This window comes from Heterodontus francisci, chromosome 7 (genome assembly GCF_036365525.1).
Source record: "Heterodontus francisci isolate sHetFra1 chromosome 7, sHetFra1.hap1, whole genome shotgun sequence".
NCBI lineage: Eukaryota > Metazoa > Chordata > Chondrichthyes > Heterodontiformes > Heterodontidae > Heterodontus > Heterodontus francisci.
In genome coordinates, this window is record NC_090377.1 from 115,848,926 (window position 1) to 115,869,806 (window position 20,881).

At 46.1% G+C, this 20,881-nt stretch overlaps 1 protein-coding gene across 7 annotated transcripts in view; it reads left to right on the top strand.

Moving 5' to 3' along the window:
* Positions 1 to 1,278: 1,278 nt before the first annotated feature.
* The window catches only part of LOC137371781 (putative methyltransferase DDB_G0268948), a 34,488-nt gene continuing 14,885 nt past the window's right edge, over positions 1,279 to 20,881 (top strand). Inside the window, exons 1-2 of one of the 7 annotated variants that reach the window (XM_068034649.1) lie at positions 1,279 to 1,358; positions 11,195 to 11,281. In XM_068034649.1, coding sequence (XP_067890750.1) covers positions 11,195 to 11,281 — 87 coding nt within the window. In that variant the 5' untranslated portion in view covers positions 1,279 to 1,358. The other 6 variants (XM_068034646.1, XM_068034648.1, XM_068034650.1 and 3 more) reach the window with 6 other exon arrangements.

Here is a 20,881-nt window from a genome sequence, read left to right on the forward strand (position 1 = left end):
AATTTCTGATTTTGTCCTAGCTGAGTCGACCTTCAGGTCCCCATCTCCCTGCCAAACTAGTTTAAACCCTCCCCAACAGCACGAGCAAAACGTCCCGCAAGGAACTCAGTCCTGGCTCTGTTCAGATGCAACCCATCCAGCCTGTACAGGTCCCATCTGCCCCAGAGCTGGTCCCAATGTCCCAGGGATCTGAAGCCCTCCCTCCTGCACCATCTTTCCAGCCATGCATTCATCTGTCTTATCCTTCTATTTCTATACTCACTTGCTCGTGGCACTGGGAGTAATCCAGAGATTACTACTTTTGAGGTCCTGCTTACTAATTTCTTCCCTAGCTCCCTAAATGTTGACTGCAAGACCATATCCCTCTTTCTACTTATGTCGTTGGTTCCGTGAACTGTGAACCGTGACTGCTGGCTGTTCACCCTCACCCTTCAGGATGCTCTGTAGCCGCTCAGTGACATCTTTGACCCTGGCACCAGAAACAACACACTCTCTTGGATTCACGTCTGCGGCCACAGAAACGCCTGTCTGTTCCCCTGACTGTTGAATCACCTATCACTATGGCTCTTCCAGTCTTCCCTGTACCCCCCTGTGCAGCTGAGACACCCGTGGTACCACGGACTTGGCTCTGGCTGCACTCCCCAGGTAAAGCATCACTTCCTCAGTGTTCAGCACTGAATACCTGTTAGACAGTGAGATGCACTCAAGGGTCTCCTGCACTATCTGCCTGATTCTTTTTGACTGTCTGGTGATCACCCATTCCCTCTCTCCCTGCATACTCGTAAGCTGTGGAGTGACCACATCTATAAACGTGCTATCTACGTAGCTCAAATCCTCATGAATGCACCGCAGTGTCACCAGCTGCTGCTCAAGTTGCAAAACCGGAGCTCAAACTGCTGCAATTGACGACACTTCCTGCACTAATGGTTCTCCAGGATATGGGAAGCATTCTCAAGCTCCCACATAGCATGGGAGGTGCACTCTTGAGGTTGACGCAACCCTGCCATTCCTTTATTTATTCGTTGACCCTTTGCTACTGCTAAAAAAAAACTTTAACAATATTACAACACCTTCGAATTATTAATAATACCTTACTAGTACTGATAAATTCTGCTAAAATAATCAATACAGTTCACTAGTTAAAATAAAACTTACTCAAAAAAAACAGCTACTCACTTGTTTCTAATTATGAAGCTATTTACACACACACCCTAACAGTAGTGTACTAATCCAGCTATTTCGTGTTATTTCCTAACAGCAGTTACTCAGCAACATTGCAGCTTTCTGTGACATTACTGCTCACTTTGTTTTTTTAAACTCCGGTGTGCCTGGACTTCTGTCTGCTGCTCTCCTGGAAGGTAAGTGCTCGAGGCATGTTCTCCCTGCAGGTCCACTCCTGTCCCGGAAGGCAAATGCTCAAGGCATGCTCCTCACGCAAGTCCATTCCTGTCCTGGGGCTGAGATGATTGGCATCCAACAACCACAACCATCTTCCTTTGTGCCAGGTATGACACCAGCCAGGGTAGAGTTTTCCACAATTCCCATTGACTTGAATTTTACTAGGACTCCTTGATATCAATGACAGTCACTCTCACCGCACCTCTGGAATTCAGCTCTTTTGTTCATGTTTGGACCAAGGCTGTAATGAGGTCTGGAACCACCTGGCCCTCATGGAACCCAAACTGAGTATCAGTGAGCAAGCTATTGTTGAGTTATTGCAGTTTGTTAGCACTGTCAATGACAATTCCCATCACTTTTCTGGTGATTGAGAATAGGGCAATAATTGCATTGGTTCTGCTTTTTGTGGACAGGACATATCTGAGCAATTTTCCACATTGCCAGGCAGATGTCAGTGTTGTAACTGTATTGGAACAGCTTGGTAGGGGCGTGGCTGGTTCTGGAGCACAAGTCTTCAGCACGACAACCGGACTGTTGTCAATACCCATAGCCTTTGTGTATCTAATGTGCTCAGCCATTTCTTGATATCACATCAAGTGAAGTGAATTGGCTGAAGACTGGCTTCGCTGATCTTGGGAAACTCAAGAGGAGGCCGAGATGGATCATCCACTCAGCACTTCTGGTTACAGATGGTTGCAAATGTTTCAGCCTTGTCTTCTGCGCTCCTGTGCTGGGCTCTGCCATCATTGAGGGATCGAAGGACAATGGGCTGAAATTTATGTTCAGCGGCCACAAACAATGGCGACCCACATGCGCGGACCATAGTTCACGGAGCCAACGTGATATTAAACATGGTGGCTCATTGACGTGGAGGGGGCGGGCGGTCCGTCCCCTGCAATGTCATCAGGCGCCACTGCACAGGCATCGACGCCATTTTTAAAGGGCTTCGAGCCCCACATTGCAATTTACATTTTTAAAGGGAAATGTGTTGTAAAAAGTTTAATTTTTTGATCTAGCCCCTCTCCCACCACCCACCCAACAACCATACATTTAATGTGCACCTGACCTTCCCCCCTCCACAAAGTTCACAAACTTGAATATTTACCCCATCCCACCATCCCCTACACCAATCAAATTACTCTGACACCGCTCCCCGCCACCGCACAGAGAAACTTACCTGCTCCCCACCACCCTCCACCACCAGTGTTACGCCTTGGATCTCCAGATGGAGATCTGATGGCACGGGAGTGCTGGCTGTCGGCACTAATATTGGAGCGGAATGACAGAGGGCTTGAGTAAGTAATTCATTCCTTCATTTGCATTTTTTTGAATATGTAAATTGGGCTCCCATTTCCGAGCAGCGGATGGGGTAGGGGGGGCAGCCTGAGGCCTGTCCACCGCCGGCAATATTGGGTCGAGTCTTCCCAGCGTCGAGGCCGTGCTGGGTCTTTGGCAGAGGCATTTTGCTGCACACCCCTCCCCTCCCCCAGCCAGGAGTCACGATGTCAGGGGGCGACTGTAAAATCCAGCCCAATGTATCGTTCTTAAGGTGTGATGTCCAGAACTGCTCATTATACTACAGGTGTGGTCTAACCAGGGCTTTGTGTATAAACTGAAATATACATTCATATTCTCTGCTATGAATGGGTTCGTGGAGGCCACAAATGAACAATTAACCCCACACTGTGGTAGGCCCCAGGAATCCAATTCTTACAATGCAACAACAACTTGTATTGTTCGGAATGAATACAAAGAAATATTTGATGCCATCACGTTCTCTGACAAAGGGAGGTGAGACTGGATAATACAGCAAACAATCTTTGAACTAAGTCTCAAAAAACTGTGAATTGATGCTTGCGGATATCACCCCTGAATGACCCCTGGCTCCAATTCATAGTTTATGTCCCCATGTTCTGGACTCGCCCTCCAGCAGAAATAATTTGTCTTCATATTAAACACCTCAAACAACCTCTTAATCTTTGATTCGTAATCTGCTTGTATTATTAACCTGCAACGTTCTTTGGTTTGGCTAAACTTTCACACTGAGCACATGCAGATATCTGTGTGTTATCCCTCATGATGCATACATCGGAAGTATCATTGCTAATTTAGCACTTGCTACCGCGGCAGGTTCTATCCCCTCTCCTGATATGGCATTCTCCTGTGGGTGGACCAGAGATGGGATATAATCTCGAGCTGGATCTGTTTCTGGAGATCACCACATACAGTAGGCTGGTATCCTACAGAATAAATCAAGGTCATTGTGATCTCCTGGACTGCTGACTGAAGAGATTGGAGAGGAATGTTCAGGATATTTTCTGCTCTGAACGGCCTAGATTTCCAGCTGTTTTCTCTCACCTCTCCCATGGCTCTGGAAGGGTGGGGAGTATCCGTATTGTGATGCACAAGGGGATCAGAGTGATATGAGCTGGCAGAGTCCAACAAGATAGTGCAAATGGGGCAGACAGGATGGGAAGAAGGTCGATGAGATTAACCCCCTGCTGGGGGAAGGTTAAGAGAGGAGGATGGGGCAGTTGTTGCTGTTCCATCACAACAATTTAAAGATAAAGATCGAGTCTTGATCAAAATCCTGGAAGACAGAAAGTCAAATCCAGGCACAGGTAACATCACAAGCACATAGCATGTATGACAGCAGTGAGTGCCTCAATGAACACTTCAGGGAACACAAGGAGAGGCACAGAGGGAAGATGTGGGTTATCCAAGGGGAATTCAAGCTCGGAAGTGTAGCAGGAGAGGAGGAAGGCAGAGAAACTGTGCTGGGTTGGAGTAGGGATTAGGGTGGACAAAGTACCCAAGGGAGGAGAAATGAGAAGAGGTTTTACTGGGAGGTAAGGAAGGGGAGGAGTCAGGAGACAAGGTCCCAAGAGAAAACAGGAGGAAAGAAGGAGAGGTAGAAATAATAGATGTGGTCAAGAGCAGCAGCCAGAATGCACACATGAGTAGATACAGTGGGAACTCCAGTTATATAGGATGGCAGAGATTAGAAGAGACAAGCTCTGTTCTTAGATAGAGGACGTTCCCCCTGACTTCAGTTGCCATGTTACACCATGGATATTCAAAATGTTAATGTTCCAATATTTAATTAACCCACTGTCAGCCCACAGAGTAAACCTTCACTGGATCAACAACCCCACCAAACACGAAAGTACTCCACAAAGCAAAGCCCACAAACCCAACAGAAGTTGTCACTTTTTTAATCATTCTCCCACTCGATGGTTTGCTGAGTAAAAGGTTTGATCCCAGGTCTGTGAGGGAATTCAGCACAGTGAGGGAAGAGGTGCATTTCTCTCTCCGGGTTTTGGAACTTGAACGGCAGCTGGAGTCACTACGGGGCATCCACGAGGCTGGAACTTCATGGATAGCAAATTTCTGGAGGTGGTCACCCCGCAGCTTAACAATGTGCAGGCAGAGAGGGAGTGGGTGACCACAAGGAGGACAAGACAGGCAGGGCAGGGATCCCATGAGTGCATCTCACTCTCCAACCAGTATTTGGTTCTGAATACTGGTGAGAGTGATGGTTCCTCTGGGGAGTGCAGCCAGAGCCAAGTCCATGGCATCATGTGTGGCTGAGCTGACTAGTGGGGGAGGAAGAAGAGTAGAAGAGCAATAGTGGTAGGGGATTTGATATTGGGAACAGATAGGTGCTCTGCGGCCACTGTTGTGACACCAGGATCATATGTTGCCTCCCTGGTGCCAGGGTCAAGGACATCACTGAGCGGCTGCGGGACGTTCTGAATGGGGAGGGTGAACAGCCAGAGGTTGTGGTCTGTATTGGCACCAATGACATAGACATAAAGAGAGATGAGGACCTGAAGGCCGAATTTAGGGAGAGAAATTGAAAAGCAGGACCTCAAAGATAGTAATATCCCAATTAATCCTGGTGCCACCTGCTGGTGAGTGCAGAAAGAGGAAGATAGATCTCATGAATACAAGGCTGGAAAGATGGTGCAGGAGGGAGGACTTTAGATTCCTGATATTGGGACCACTTCTGGGGGGGGGGGGGTGGGACCTGTACAAGCCAAATGGGCTGCAGCTCAACAGGGCTGGGACCCAGATACTCACAGGGAATTTTGCTCGTGATGTTGGGGAGGGTTTAAAATATCTTGACAGGGGATGGGAACCTGAGAGTAGATTCAGAAGGGAGAGGAGAAAAGTAGCAAATGGAAAGCAGACAATTAGTAAGTGTGTTTGGAAGGCAGAGGAAACAAAGGCTCGAAAATAGACAAGGTAGTTTGATAGTGCTAAATGATATATCCTTCAATGCAAGAAGTCTAGGGAATAAGGCAGATGAGCTGAGGACACAGATTGACACATAGGAGTATGATATTATAGCTGTTACTGAGACATTGCTGAAAGAAGGGCAGGAATGGCAACTCAACATTCCTGGTTACTGGGTTTTCAGACGAGATAGAGAGAGGGTTAAAGAAGAGGGTGGTGTGGCATCATTGATTAAGAAAACAAATCGAACTGTGGGGTGTGGGGGGGTGGGGGGGAAGATATGGAACAGGAATCATCAAATGAGGCCATATGGGTTAAACTGAAGAACAGAAATGGGGCAATCACACTGCTGGGAGTGTACTACAGGTCGCCAAACAGTCAGAGGGAGATAGAAGAACAAATATGAAGCTAATCTCTGAGAAGTGCAAAAATAATACTGCAGTAATAGTGGGGGATTTAAACTAAACCCAATATTAATTGGGATAGAATTAGTGTGAAAGGCACAGAGAGAGCGGAATTCTTAAAATGTATTCATGAAAACTTTTTCAGCCAGTGCGTAGCAAGCCCAACAAGAGAGGAGGCTGTTCTGGACTTAGCTTCAGGGAATGAAGCTGAGCAGGTGGAAGGGGTATCAATGGGGGTGCACTTTGGTGGAAGTGATCATAATTCAATTAGATTTACATTAATTATGGAAAAGGTCAAAGAAAGACCAGGAATAAAAGAGCTCAACTGGGGAAAGCTAATTTTACTAAGCTGAGATGTGATTTAGCTAAAGTGGACTGAAATCAGCGACTTGAAGGTCAATCAGTGCCGGATCATTCGGAGGCATCAAGGAAGAGCTAATGAGGATTCAGAGCAAGTATGTTCCCTTAACCAAAAAGGGTGGGACTAACAAATCCAGAGCCCCTGAATGTCGAGGGTCTTAAAGGAGAGGATAAAGAAAAAAAGGGAAGCTGATAACAGGGCTCAATATTGTGGAAAACCTAGTGGAGTATAAAAAATGGAGGGGTGAAAAAAATTGGTAAGTAAAATCAATGAAAGAACAAAGATTTTTTAAATAAATATAGCTAACAGCGTACTAATGTTTGAATAGGGGGAAAGTGATAGACCAAGTAATTCCAGGCCAGTCAGCCCAACCCTGGTGGTGGGAAAACTATTTCAAAAAATTCTGAGAGACAGGATAAAGCTTCATTTAGAAAGACAGTCAACATGGATTTGTTAAGGGAAGGGCATGTCTGACTAACATGAGTGAATTTTTTTGAGGAGGTAACAAGGTGGGTTAATGAGGGTAGTGCATTTGATGCAGTCTATATGGATTTTAGCAAGGCTTTTTATAAGGTCCCACATGGCAGACTGTCACAAAAGTAATAACCCATGGGGTACAAGGCAAAATGGCAAGTTGGATCCAAAATCAGCTGAGAGGCAGGAAGCAAAGGAAATTGGCTGATGGGTAGTTTTGTGATTGGAAGGCTGTTTCCAGTGGGGTTCCACAAGGCTCAGTACTAGGTCCCTTGCTTTTTGCAGTATATATCAATGATTTGGACTTGAATGTAGGGATCTGATTAAGAAGTTGCAGATGATATAAAAATTGGCTGTGTGGTTGATAATGAAGGGGAAAGCTGCAGAGGGACGGGATTGAATTAACTTTGCATTTCTCCCACCACAATCAGAATCGTATATTTTGATTGGGGGCTTTGACTTGAGCGGTCGGTTGTAACAGTACATATTCATTTCATTCACTCCTCCATTTTACAATAACTACAGTTGACATTGCTTATAGCAGCCATTTCAGGTTCAAGTTTAAATTTTTTCATCATCCTTCCTTTGGATGACGTACCATGTAAACATTACATTTCTTTTGGTTACGTGTCATCAAATTGGGTTGTAGTTTCGTGCGCAAGTTTGTATTATTTTAGCAAACTAACAGGAAAAGCCCATGAGGTTTATTCACTGTTGCCTGATGAGAGTTCATCAGACTATGAGATTTTAAAATGCTATCCTGGGTACATATGAGCTAGTACCAAAGGTGTACCGCCAAAAATTCTGAACCCGCCGAAAACAGCCTAAATAAACTTACCTTGAGTTTGAAAAGTTAAGCAGCTTGCTTTCAACCAATGCGTACGGGTACTTAAGATAGAGTCGACCAATGAAAACCTCAGAGAAGTGATCCTCCTCGACGAGTTCAAAAACTCACTTCCCCTTTCCATAAGAAACCACGTGGAAGAACAAAACGTTCCAGGAGCCAGGTAGGCAGCAATCCTGGCCCAATTCACAAGCCCTTGCCCCAAGGGAAACCATTCCCTAGTCAGCTCCAAAATCCTGAAAAGAATAGAAGGTGGGAGGGTGATAGGAGGATGAACAGCCCTGGGCAAGAAGGGAGAGCTGGAAACACAGGGGGCCCTCCTCGGGCCAAAAAGGTTGGTGCTGAGAGCAGGAGTGACGCCCAAAAACCTGTATGTTTCCATTGTAACAAGGCAGGTCACCTTCGAGCTGACTGCTGGAAGTTACAGAGAAAACCCATAAGTTTAGTCAGGGTACACAGACCAGTGCAGGAAAAGGGGCCCTGATGGAAAGCACAGCAGACCAGGCTGTGTCTCTAACTGAGGCAGTAAAACCTATCGCTGTGAGTGTGGGAAAACTTAGCGAAATCCCAGAGAGTGACCAAGATTTTGTGTCCAGAGGAAAAGTGACCCCCATACCTCTCGAGTGAGGTGAGTAAGCCCACAGTCATCCTCAGGGATACAGGGGCCACCCAATCCCTCATTCTGGGAAGACTGCTAGTAAATAGTATGGGTGGAAAGTATATGCCCATAACTTGATACCGGGTGCACCTGGAGTGCGACCTTGTTTCAACACCAGTAACCATGGGGATTGTCCTTCGTTTACCTGTGGATGGGGTCGACCTGCTCCTGGGTAATGATCTGGCGAGGGCAAAGGTGGTAGCATCTCCAGTGGTTTTTGAAAGACCAAAAAAGGTCAGGGAGACAGAGCAGTTACAGGAAAAAGTCCCTGGTATTCTCCCTGACTGTGTGGTGACCTGGTCCATGGCCAAACAAGCTGTCAGAGGAGGCTGAACTGGCACTGCAGACAGATGACCCGACTGTCTGGTTATCTGAAACCTTCTTTGGGAAGTTAGAGGACCCAGAGGATGAATTAAGCAGGTTTTCCTTGGTCGAGACTCAACAAGTCGACACAGGGTTAAAAAAGTTAGCACAGACTGCCCAACCTGAAGCTGAAGCAGAGGGAGTTCCAGAGTGCGACTATTTAAAGGATGAGGTGCTGATGAAGAAGTGGAAACCTCCTCACAGACCTGCAGATGAAGAGTGGACAGTGGTTCACCAGGTAGTGGTGTCGCCAAGGTAGCGTAGGGAAATATTGAGAATAGCCCACGACATTCCAATGGCTGGACATGTCACCATCAGAAAAACCTAAGGCCACATCATACAGCATTTTCACAGGCCACAACTCCTCAAGGATGTGGTGGAGTTCTGTGAGACTTGCTACATGTGCCAGGTTGTGGGGAAGCCGCAACCTGCAATAAAACCTGCACCCTTAATTCCCATATTGGCTTTTGGGGAACCGTTCAGCAGAGTGCTGGCAGATTGTGTGAGACACATGCCGAAAACAAAAGGGGGCTACCAGTATCTGCTCACCATTATGGATGTGGCTACTCAATTTCCAGAGTCTATCCCTCAAAGAACTATCTCTGACAAGGTAATGGTGGAGGGACGAACCCATTGTTCACACAATATGGTCTGCCTGCTGAGATCCAGTCAGATCAGGCCACAAATTTTATACCCAGTATTTTTCAGAAAGTCATGGGTACACAGGGACGATCCTTCCCTGTTAGACTACATCTCCATGTTCCGAGAATGGCTCACGCGAGCCTGTGCGGTGGCTCAGGAACACCTCAAAACCTCCCAGACAGCTATGAATAGGCAGGCGGATAAACATGCCAAGGCCAGAATATTTCAGCCCACAGGCCATGTGTTAGTGCGATTACTAATACAGGGAGAATCATTGAAAGCCCAATTCAGTGGCCCATACAGAGTGGTAAAGCGAAGGTAAATTATATAATTGACGCCACAGATCGTAGGAAAAAGCAAAGGCTGTGCTACATCAATATGTTAAAAGAATATCACAGCCATGAAGGGGCAAACAAGCACAGCTCTGTAAGGCAGTCAGGAAAGAGGAGGGTGAAAGGGACAGTCAGGATGAGTTAGAAGGAGGCCAGGAGGATTCCCAAATCAAACCCCCTACCATCCGGTTCACTAACAATGAAATGTTAGGGAAATTGGACACCGTACTCTCCTATTTAAACACAGAACAGAGAGGAGATCTAACAAGGCTTCTCAGCATTTAAAGAGATCTACGGGGGCAAACCAGGGTGCACGACCCTAACCCTACACCATGTGGATGCAGGAGAGACCCCTCCCATAAAAAATCCCTATCGCCAAGGTCCCAGGAAACTGACCCAGGTTCAGGAGGAAGTTCAGAATGAAGACCTAGAAATTAAAGATTTAAATTCTGAAGGGAGACACAGAAAAGCTCATAAGCCAAAGGAAAACCCTAAGTCCAAGAAGGTATTTGTGACAGATTTGGAGGGTGTGATGGTGGTGGTGACTGCAATTCAAGTATCCTAACTGAGGAGGAATTGTGGGCCAGGTTGGATGAGCTGGAACAACAGGGATGCAGGATGAAATTGATTGGTGGTCTCAAGCTGCAAGGAAAAAAAATCCAGCACTGGGTTAAAGTACAAAATGACTGAAACACTTCAAGACATGTTTAAAACTTTGCCTGACAAAGTGTCTTATGATGTTATGGTGCCATTTGGCCCACTTGCATTTATGCCAGGTAACCTCACTCTTCCCCTCCCTGCACCTCCCTCGACCCTCCCTTCTTTCGACCCTGATGCCAGTCCCACTTCCTCCCTGCTTCCTCTCTCCTCTCTGAACCCCTCGCTCCTGCATCCTCACTTTCTCCTCCTCCATCCTCCCCTCCTCCTCCCCCCTCATCTTCTCCCCTCCTCCCTTTCATCCCACTACTCCCTCCTCCTAGCACCCCTCCTGACCTCTCCGCCCCTGACCTCTCCTCCCCCATCTTCCCATTCCACTCCTCCTTTCCCCCCTCCACCCCCTCCTCCTTTCCCCCATCCCCTCATGCACCTCCCTGTGGCCCCCCTGCCATCCCTCCACTGCCACTCCTGCCCACCCCTCACCCAAGCTCCTCTCCATCCCCATCTCCATATCATCCAGCTTCCCGTACAGGAATTAATTTGGAAAGGATTGAAAGGTCAGTGAGGCCTGGTTTTGACATTTGGTCGATTGCCAAGCTTGTGAATAATAAAACACTTCAGGTCATTAATGTTCAGGTTTGACAGGGTGGACTAAATTCCAACACCACATAGAGCTTGTGATTGGAAGCTGGGCTTGTTGAATTTGTCACCTGATGTTCTTTCCTGTTACTGGTGAGTAATGGATGTGTTCAAGTCCAGGCAGATTTTAAGATTCAGAGCATTGTTTGTACTGCTCCTTATGCCAGATTGCTGTCTCGCTAGATGACAGAAGACGAAGAGGGTTTGGGCTGTGGAGAACCAGGTTATTTGTCTGCACAAAGAACAACAACTCCCAAAGTGCCTTTGCAGGTAAGTTAAGGGAGAGGATGCCCCAAGATGGAGGTGGCCTCTCTCCAACTGTTTCAATGGTAAAATCAAAACTGGTCTCACCATTGTGGGAAGGGGCACCCTGTCCACATGGCGGCCCACAGCTGTAACTGAAGTCAAGTAGGCTGGGGGTGGGGGGAGGGGGGGCCTCTGAGCTTGCCGGGAGCACTGGTCCATTGGTCTGCTGCTGGGAGGCTGCTCCCAGGTAGCTGGCCTCTTCCCAGCGCCTCTGGGACCTGAAGGCCCACTGGAAAAATCCAGTTGGCCTCTGACAATCGGCCTTAGTCGGCCCTTAACTAGTTGAATAAGAAGACAAAGTGCTGGAAGTACTCACAGTTCTGGCACCATCTGTGGAAAGAGAAACAGTGAACATTTCATGTCTGTGTCCTTTCATCAGAACCTGCTGAGTATTTCCAGCACTTTCTGTTCTTTCAGATTTCCAGCATTTGCAGTATTTTGCTTTTACCTTAACAAGTTGAATCGGCTACCTGCCGCTTGTAGGAGGGCCTCACCCACCCCTTTCTGCCGCCTGGAAAATGGCCCAGTGGGTGGGATGGAGTCGGGGAACCGGCTCGTTGCCCGGCAACGCAGTACTCCACACCCGCCTTCCTCCGTTCAGAGACATGTGTAGCATTTTGGTAAGAATCTAAAAACAATCCCTTAGCAATTATCATGATTGATCACGTTTAATTGATGTAATCTTCTCTGATTCTAAACTGCACTGTTAGCAGCTCTAGTAAGTTGCTGTTTGGGATAGAAATGCGATACTGTACTCCTGTGCCTCCTGGCTTGACGTAGTCATGTGACCTCTACCATGAGGCACTCTGACTGCAGGCAGCCATCACAAGCAGTTTCATTAAAGACACAGTACACACCAGACTGTTATCCTGTGAGCTCATAACATGGTGTCAGAGTGAGTGTTGAAGAGCTGTTTAGAAGCACAGCTACAGAACCAAGGTCACAGGAATGGTCACAACTGCTAAAAGCTGCTAAAAGCTACAGGAAGCCACAGAAAAGGAATAGAGAAACAGCTGAAAGCACAGGGTATGAAATTGGCTGCAAATGTTTCCTCTGCCTGTGCCAGTCGAAATGAAAGGTGGTATGAAGCAGAACTGGCAGTTTTTCCACTCGCAATGGCAAAATTATGAAATTACAACAAAATTAATTAGCAAACCAGAGCAGCTACAAGTAGCTACACTTTTATTACTGTTGGGGAGAGACTGTTACAAAGTGTATTCCACCCTAAATCTCTCTGAAGAGCATAAAAAACAGACATCTGAAAGTTTGAACACCTTGAAGTCACACTTTGAACCCCAAGTGAACATAACCTCTGAACAGTATGTGTTCAATATTAGAGCCCAAGGTGAAAAGGAGTCCATTGATCAGTATGTGACTGAATTAACACAGCTCGCAGAATCCTGTGAATTTGCACTGGAAAAGATGGTCTAATTAAAGACAAGATTGTATTAGGCATAAGAGATCCCTCAGTGAGAGCACGTCTTCTGAGAGAAGACAAACTGACTATCAGGAAAGCGATTGACATGTGCAGAAGTGGTGAGGTTGTAAATCAGCAGCGGTACCATATTCATGGCAGAACAGACCAGGCCTTGCATTATGCTGATAGACATTCCAGGCCGAAAGGGCAGAAAGATCACAGACAAAGGGCAGGATTCAAATACTGCTGAGGGGATCACGTACAGGAAAAGAAGGCATGTTCAGCATGGGGAGAGCAGTGTTCTCACTGCAAGAAGCTGAATCATTCGACACACAAATGTTTGGTTGGAAGGAAGCACAACAAACAGGTACGGATGGCCACTGGAGGGATGTCAGCTGATGGTTCTGACAAATCACTATACACCATCCAACAGGTTGGTTCAGTCAGACTGATAGGTGATGAATGGTTTGTGACAGTTGGAATGATGACTGCAGAAGGAGAATATCAAGTCAACATCAAGTGCCAGATAGACACCGGTGCATCATGCAACATCATGATCTTCACAGACCTCTGCGAAGTAGCTCAACATGGCGATCCAAAAATGAAATCATCAAAAGTAAGTTTGAGGCTATATGATGGCACCAAACTAGTGCTGAGAAGACAAATTACTCTGAGAGCCCAATGCAATGACAAGAGTTAAGATCTGGAGTTCCAGATCATAGACGGCAAGCAAAAGCCACTCATCTCAGCCGCAGCAAGTCTAAAGATTGGACTGGTAACCCTCAATGCACAAAAGAGATTTGCAACGTGTCACAGCGCACTAAACCATTGACCACGGAAGAGATCCTAGAGGAGTACAATGATGTATTTACAGGTCTAGGATGTCTTCCAGGAGAACATCATCGTGAAGTTGATGAGAGGGTAAGACCAATTCAGCATCTGCTGAGGAAAGGTCAGCTGCCCTCAAGGCCAACCTGAAAGACAAGATAGAAGAGCTGGAAAAGAAGGGAGTAATCAAGAAAGTGACAACCCTGACAGAATGGATTAGCAGCATGGTAACAGTGAAACAACCGGGAAAACTGAGAGTATGCATTGACCCAAAGGATCTAAATAAAACTCTGAAGAGATCTCACTCACCCATACCAACCATTGGCAAAAATCTTCACTACACTAGATACGAAGGATGGTTACTGGCAAGTGAAGTTGGATGAAAGCAGCAGCTTTCTAACTACATTCTGGATACCGTTCGGGAGATACCGATGGTTGCACATGCCGTTTGGCATTTCCATGGCCCCAGAGGAGATTCAACACAGAAAACATGAGATAGTGATCTTCCCAGAGTTGGAGTGAGAGTGGATGATCTGCTAGTTTATGGATGTGGAGACTCAGTGGAAGAAGACATTACTGACCATGATCAAAATCTAGTGCGACTGAGGGACAGAGCTCGCCAGATGAACCGGAAGCTGAAAAAAAAAATTGCAATTAAAGATGCCCAAAGTCAAGTACATAGGTCATGTACTGACAGAAAAAGGTCTTTGCCCAGATCCTGAAAAGATGAGAGCAGGAGCAGCGATGCGGTGAACAACAGATGTAAAAGCAATGCAACGATTTGTTGGATTCGTCAACTATTTAGCCAAACCTTTGCCCAATTTGTCATTGGAGTGTGAACCATTAAAGCAACTCACTGCCAAGGATGTGCAGTGGTATTGGGGCACAGAACAAGAAGCAGTGTTCACTAAAATCAAGCAACTAGTGACTGCAAAGCCAGTGCTGAAATACTATGATGTAAAAGATGAAGTTACTGTGCAGTGTGACGCCAGCGAGACAGGACTTGGAGCAACCCTGATGCAGCAAGAACAATCGGTTCCATTTGTATCCAGGATGTTAATGCAAACGGAACGATGCTATGCTCAGATCGAGAAAGAGTGCCTGGCCATTGACTTTGCTTGTAAACATTCTCATCAATTGCGACTTGGAAGAGACAAAGTGACAGTCAAGTCCAACCACAAGCCACTTCAAAGCATTTTCCTCAAGCCGTTACTATCTGCTTCAAAGCGTCTGCAAAGGATGTTACTCCGTTTACAAAGATACTATCTGGAAGTGACATACAAGCAAGGGAAACAGATGTACATCACTGACATGCTGTCGAGAGCTGCTCTCCCTATGAGTACAGAGGATGCTACAACAGAGTGTGAAATCTTCCAGATCCAACATGAAGCTGCAGCTCGACATGATCGGGAAGTCATCAACCCAGCAGAGACATTGAATCTGACTGACATGCACCTTGTTCAAATCAAGCGAACTACCCAACAAGATCCAACTCTCCAAGTGTTGCAAGAAATAGTGATGAAAGGATGGCCTGACAGCAACAAGGACACTCCTGTGATCACAGCAGTGTATTGGGCTCACAGAGATGAATTGACAACCCAATATGGCATTGTGCACAAAGGAAAGAGAGTCATTATCCCAAAGGAGTTGAGAGGAGAGATGCTAAAGCGCATCATGCAAGCAACCAAGGAATTGAGTTGAGTCTGAGGAAGGTGAGAGAAGTGCTCTACTGGCCAAACATGAGCAATGAAATCAAGGACCACATCAGCCAGGGCAGTGAGTGTAACGAGTACCAAGCTAAGCAAACTAAAGAGTCGCTGATGGCACATGACATCCCAGACAGACCATGGATGAAGCTGGGAGTAGAAATCTTCACTCTCGCAGGAACTAATTATCTTGTCACTGTAAACCAGCTGACTTCAATGACTACCGGTGAGATTATAGATTACCTGAAAGCACACTTCAGTCGTTACGGTATTCCAGACATAGTTTTGACAGACAATGGCCCTCAGTTCACGAGTGAAGAATTTAGCCACTTCAAAAAGGATTGGGAAATCCAACACCATCCTTCATCACCACACTATCCCCGGTCAAATGGAAAGGCTGAGGTGGCAGTGAAAATCGCCAAAGGAATCATAAAGGAATTGAGCAAATCTGGCACAGATGTGTACAAGGCAATTCTCAAGTGGTGAAACACACCTACTGAAGACATGGAAAGTAGTCCAGTACAAAGACTAGTGTCACGTCGCACCCAAACTACTCTTCCAATTGTAAAAGAGCTACTGAAGCCAGAACTAGTAACAGGTGTGGGTGACAATAACAAGGTTAAATGGCAGAAAGTCAAATTTCACGTTGACAGAACTACCAAAACATTGCCAGAAATGAGCATTGGAGAGCCAGTAAGGGTACAAACCTTCAATACTCTCAACAAGAGTCAGCCCAACTGGCAACTTGGGACCTGCGTAGAGCAGTTGTCACCTCAATTGTATGCGGTGGAAGTGAACGTCCAGGTATACTGTGGCAAGCACAGGCACACACGTACAATTGGAGAAGCTGTTCCGTCACAGCAGGCGGCATATCAGGAAGGTGAGAACTCACCAACTGCACAGACCCAGAACAACCACCAGCTCCAGAGGTCCACAGCACCCCAACAATGGATACGGAACAGCAACAGTTACCATGGCAACAAGTGACAAGGGAACGACACTTGCCGGAGAAGGAAAATCAACCAGATGAACAACCAACGATAACGTGCACGCGCACTATTAAGAGACAAGCACAATTTAATGACTATGTGTGCAATGCCTGTGCAGAGTCTGACAAGAATTACAAACTACTAATGCATGAGAACGTTGTGTGCATTGTGGGTAACTTGGCAACTCACAATGTCAATGATAATGCATGCACTTTTCTTTGTATGACAAGGGGGATGTTTGGGATAGAAATGCAATACTGTACTAATGTGCCTCCTGGCTTGCCGTAGTCATGTGACTTCCACCATGAGACACTCTGACTGCAGGCAGCCGTCACAAGCAGTTTTACAAAAGACACGGCACACACCAGACTGTTGTCCTGCGAGCTCATAACAGTTGTGTTCCAAACAGCTTTTAGAAACCCAGCACATTTAACTCAATGCTTTAAATGTTTTATTTTAATTTTTGACTGCGTTTACAATATTAACTTAATTTTTAATGGTGTTGGTGTACCGTGGTTCATTGTGATGAGAGTTGTGACTGAGCTGTTCAATATGTCTATAAAATGTGGAATGAGAAAAGGCCATTCAGACAATCATATTGAGACTAACTCAGAGGCACGTTGGGAGCAGGGAGGGCTTTGACATTGAGTGAGGGAGGCGGAAGTAATCTCAGTGCATCTGTCAGCGGCATTTCAACACAGCCACCTCACTATTATTTTGGCGTTGATTGTGTGGCAGTGGGTGTGAAGAGGACCCGCATGGTGCGATCTCAACTCCAATATCTAAAGGGCCAATTCATCCATCTCCCTCAAGCCCCCCCTTCCCATAATTCCCCGTCTCCCTCTTCCCATTCCCACTCCCTCCCGCATTCTCTGCACCACCCCCTCTTACCCCTCCCCATTCCCATGCACCTTCGCCTCACCCCGCTTCCCATTCTCTTCTCCCCTTCCCCACATCTCCAGCTTCCTGCCTGGGACATCACCCCATTGCCTCCGATTGAAGGGAAAGTGGAGGGCGGTGCCTGGCGATTGATCGATTCCAAAGCCGTCAATCTTTCCACTATGTCAAAGTTGAACGTTATCACTGACATGTTTTATTATTTGTGCTCAATTCCAGCACAACACGGAGCTTGAGATTGGAAGCTGGGCTTGTTCACTTTGGGGCTTAATGTTCGTTCCTGTCACTGGTGAGTGATGGGTGTGTTCAGGTCCTGGTGGATTTTAAAATTCAGAGTATTGTTGGTACTGCCCCGAATACAGCAATGTCCTTCAGCTAGATGGCAGAAAAACACATTTGGGCTGTGGAAAACAAGGTTATTAGGCTGCACAAAGAACCAAAACTCCCAAATTGTGAGTTATGTCATAAATCCAAGCAGATTTATTCCATCCTGCCTCACATGTGATACATCCATATAACTAGGGTACAGTGTGAGAGACCCCAGGGTACATTGTGAGGGATCAGGATATAATGTGAATGTCCCTGGGGTATACTGTGGAATTATGGCCAACACGGACTATGGGCCGGAAATGGTTGCCTTAAAATGTAAGCAACTAAACAGCAGATCAGAATGGCAGGAGTTCAGTCTTAGTGTGGTCAGTGGAGTAGCAGTGTTTTGGCGGCAGAGTCCAGGAATTTGGAAGATACTTTTTAGCAAAGAGTGTGCAGGACTGGGAGATGTGCAGTGGGCAGGGTCAGAGGTCAGGGTTTGGGGATTGGCAAGGAGTCCCAGGTAACTTTAAATTAGCTATTCACTTGTAGTTAGTCCTGAAATACACCTACTGTTGAGCCAGGGCGATGTAAACAGTGGAACAGAGAAAGAGGGGCCAAGGATAGAAGTGCCCAGCTGCTGGCCAGCCCTGGAGACATGTAACCTCTCATGAAACAAGTTTAAAAGCTGGAGCCTTTCTGATGAAAGATCACAGACCTGAAACGTTAACTCTGTTTCTCTTTCCAGAGCTGCAGCCTGATCTGTTGAGTATTTCCAGCACTTTCTGTTTTTATTTCAGATTTCCAGCATCTGCAGTATTTTGCTTTCATTCTGGCAGAGGTCCAGTTGCTCGATTAGACACCAACATGGCGAGCTGTTTTTTTGAGGAGCAGGAATTCGCTGCCTTGTATCAGAAAATCAGGCTTCCTTCACCTGCTGAAATCAACAATCTCATCCTCAACTATCTGCAGAGAAAGGTGAGAATGTGGCCGATCCAAAAATCAGCATCTGGGTCAGACGGTCAGGAGTTCAAGTCCCAGTCCAGAGACATGAACACGTAATCCTGACTGACATTCCCAATGCAGTACCGAGGCAGTGTGCACTATTGCCTTTCAGATGAGATGTTAAACTGAGGCCCTGTCTGCCCTCAGGTGAATGTAAAAGATCCCATGGCACTATTTGGAAGAAGAGTAGGGGAGTTGTCCCCGGTGTCCTGACCAACATTTATCCTCAATCAACATCAGAAAAACAGATTATCTGGTCATTATCACATTGCTGCTTGTGGGAGCTTGCTGTGCACAAATTGGCTGTTACTGTAAAGCATTTTGCGACATCCTGAGATTGCAAAAGACTGGATAAAGAAATGTAATTGGGTGTGCAGGGTACAACTTCAAAATCTGCAGATGACACAAAACTTGAAAGTATAGTGGACAGCGAGGAGGATAGTGTTAAACTTCAAGAGGACATCGACAAGCTGGTGTATAGGGTGGACACATGACAGATATAATTTAATGCAGAGAAGTGTCAGGTAATTCGTTTTGGTCGGAGGAACAAGGAGAGGCAATATAAAAATGAAGGGTGTCTATCTAAAGGGGGTGCAAGAGCCGTGGGACCTGGGGGTATATGTGCACAAATCATTGACGGTGGCAGGACAGGTTGAGAAAGTGTTTAAAAAGGCATACAGGATCCTGGGCTTTAGAAATAGAGGCATAGAGTACAAAAGCAAAGATGTTAATGGTGAACCTTTATAATACACCTGTTTGCCCTCAACTGGAGAATTTTGTACATTTCTGGACACCACACTTTAGGAAGGATGTGAAGGCTTTAGAGGGGGTGCAGAAAAGATTAACTAGAATATTTCCAGGGCTAAGGTCCCTCAGTTACGTAGATTGATAGGAGAAGCTGGGGTTGTTCTCCTTCGAGAACAGGTTAAGAGAAGATTTGATAGAGTTTTTCAAAATCATGAGAGGGTTTGGACAGAGGAGATAGGGAGAAACTGTTCCCATTGGTGAAAGGGTCAAGGACTAGAGGACTTCGATTTAAGGTGAATGGCAAAAGAACTAAAGGCGACGTGGAAAATCTTTTTTAAGCAGTGAGTGGTTAGAATCTGGAATGCACTGCCTGAGAGTTTGGTGGAGGCAGCTTCAATCGAGCCTTTCAAAAGGGAATTGGATAATTATCCAAAGAGAAATTTTGCAGGGGTATGGGGAAAAGGGCAGGGAGTGGGACTTGGTGAGTTGCTCTTGCAGAGAGCTGGCATGGATACGATGGGCCAAATGGCCTCCTTCTGTGTTGTAACCATTCTATGATTCTACGATAAGACTATGTATCTTCTCTAGTGGCCAATCTGTTACACTTTGATTTGTCTAAATACTTTTGAAGTGTGATATTGCCTTTAAATATTTTCCAGCAGTGACTGGGATTTATAGTTAAGTGTAAAATACATGGAAATCTGTGAAATGAAACCTGAGTAATTTTCAGAATTTAATAGTTAAATGTTGGGGATACTTTTTCCAATGTCAACTTGATTGTTACCAGTCCTCTCACCACTGGGTAGTTCGCCATCACCAACACCACCTACTTCCACCTCCATTACATTGTCCAGCTCCACTCCTGCCTCAACTCATCTGCTGCTGAAACCCTCATCCATGTCTTTGTAACCTCTAGACTTGACTTTCCAACACCCTACTGGCCGGCTTCTCACATTCTACACTCCGGAAACTTGAACTCATCCAATATTCTGCTGTCTGTGTCCTAACTCGCACCAAGAGCCACTCACCCATCATCCAGGTCCGACAACTCCTTGATCCTGGTTTTCAAATTTCAATTCTGACGTCTTGTTCATTCTCAATTTTAGGCACTCCACTACTGGCGGCCGTGCCTTCACCTGCCAAATCCCTAAGTTCTGGATTTCTCTCCCTAAACCTCCCCAACTTTCCTCCTTGAAGACGCTCCTTAAAACCGACCTCTTTGACCACACTGTCAGTCATTTATCCCACATTTTCTTCATGTGGTTCCTGAGAAATGGCTTGGGATGTTTTACTTCATTAAAGGCGCTATATAAATGTGAATTGTTGTAGTATTCTCACCGTGGGGTAATGATCTCATCTCTGAGTGAGAAGATGGCAGGTTCACAATTCACTGCAGATTTGAGCTTACAACCTCAGCGCAGTACTGAGGGCGAGCTGCCCTGTCAGAAGTGCTGACTTTCAGATATGCTGTTATAATGAAGTCCTATTAGCCTGTTCTGTTTAAACTTTTGGAAAAAGAGCAGGAATTCTCCTGGTGTCCAGGTGTAAGAACTAGGGTCGACAACTCCGCTTGGACATGTTCCTAGAGATTTCATCACATGATCACCCACCACCAGCTGCTCTATCCCCAGTCAAACAGCCTTTTCCGCAACTCCAGTGTATTTGT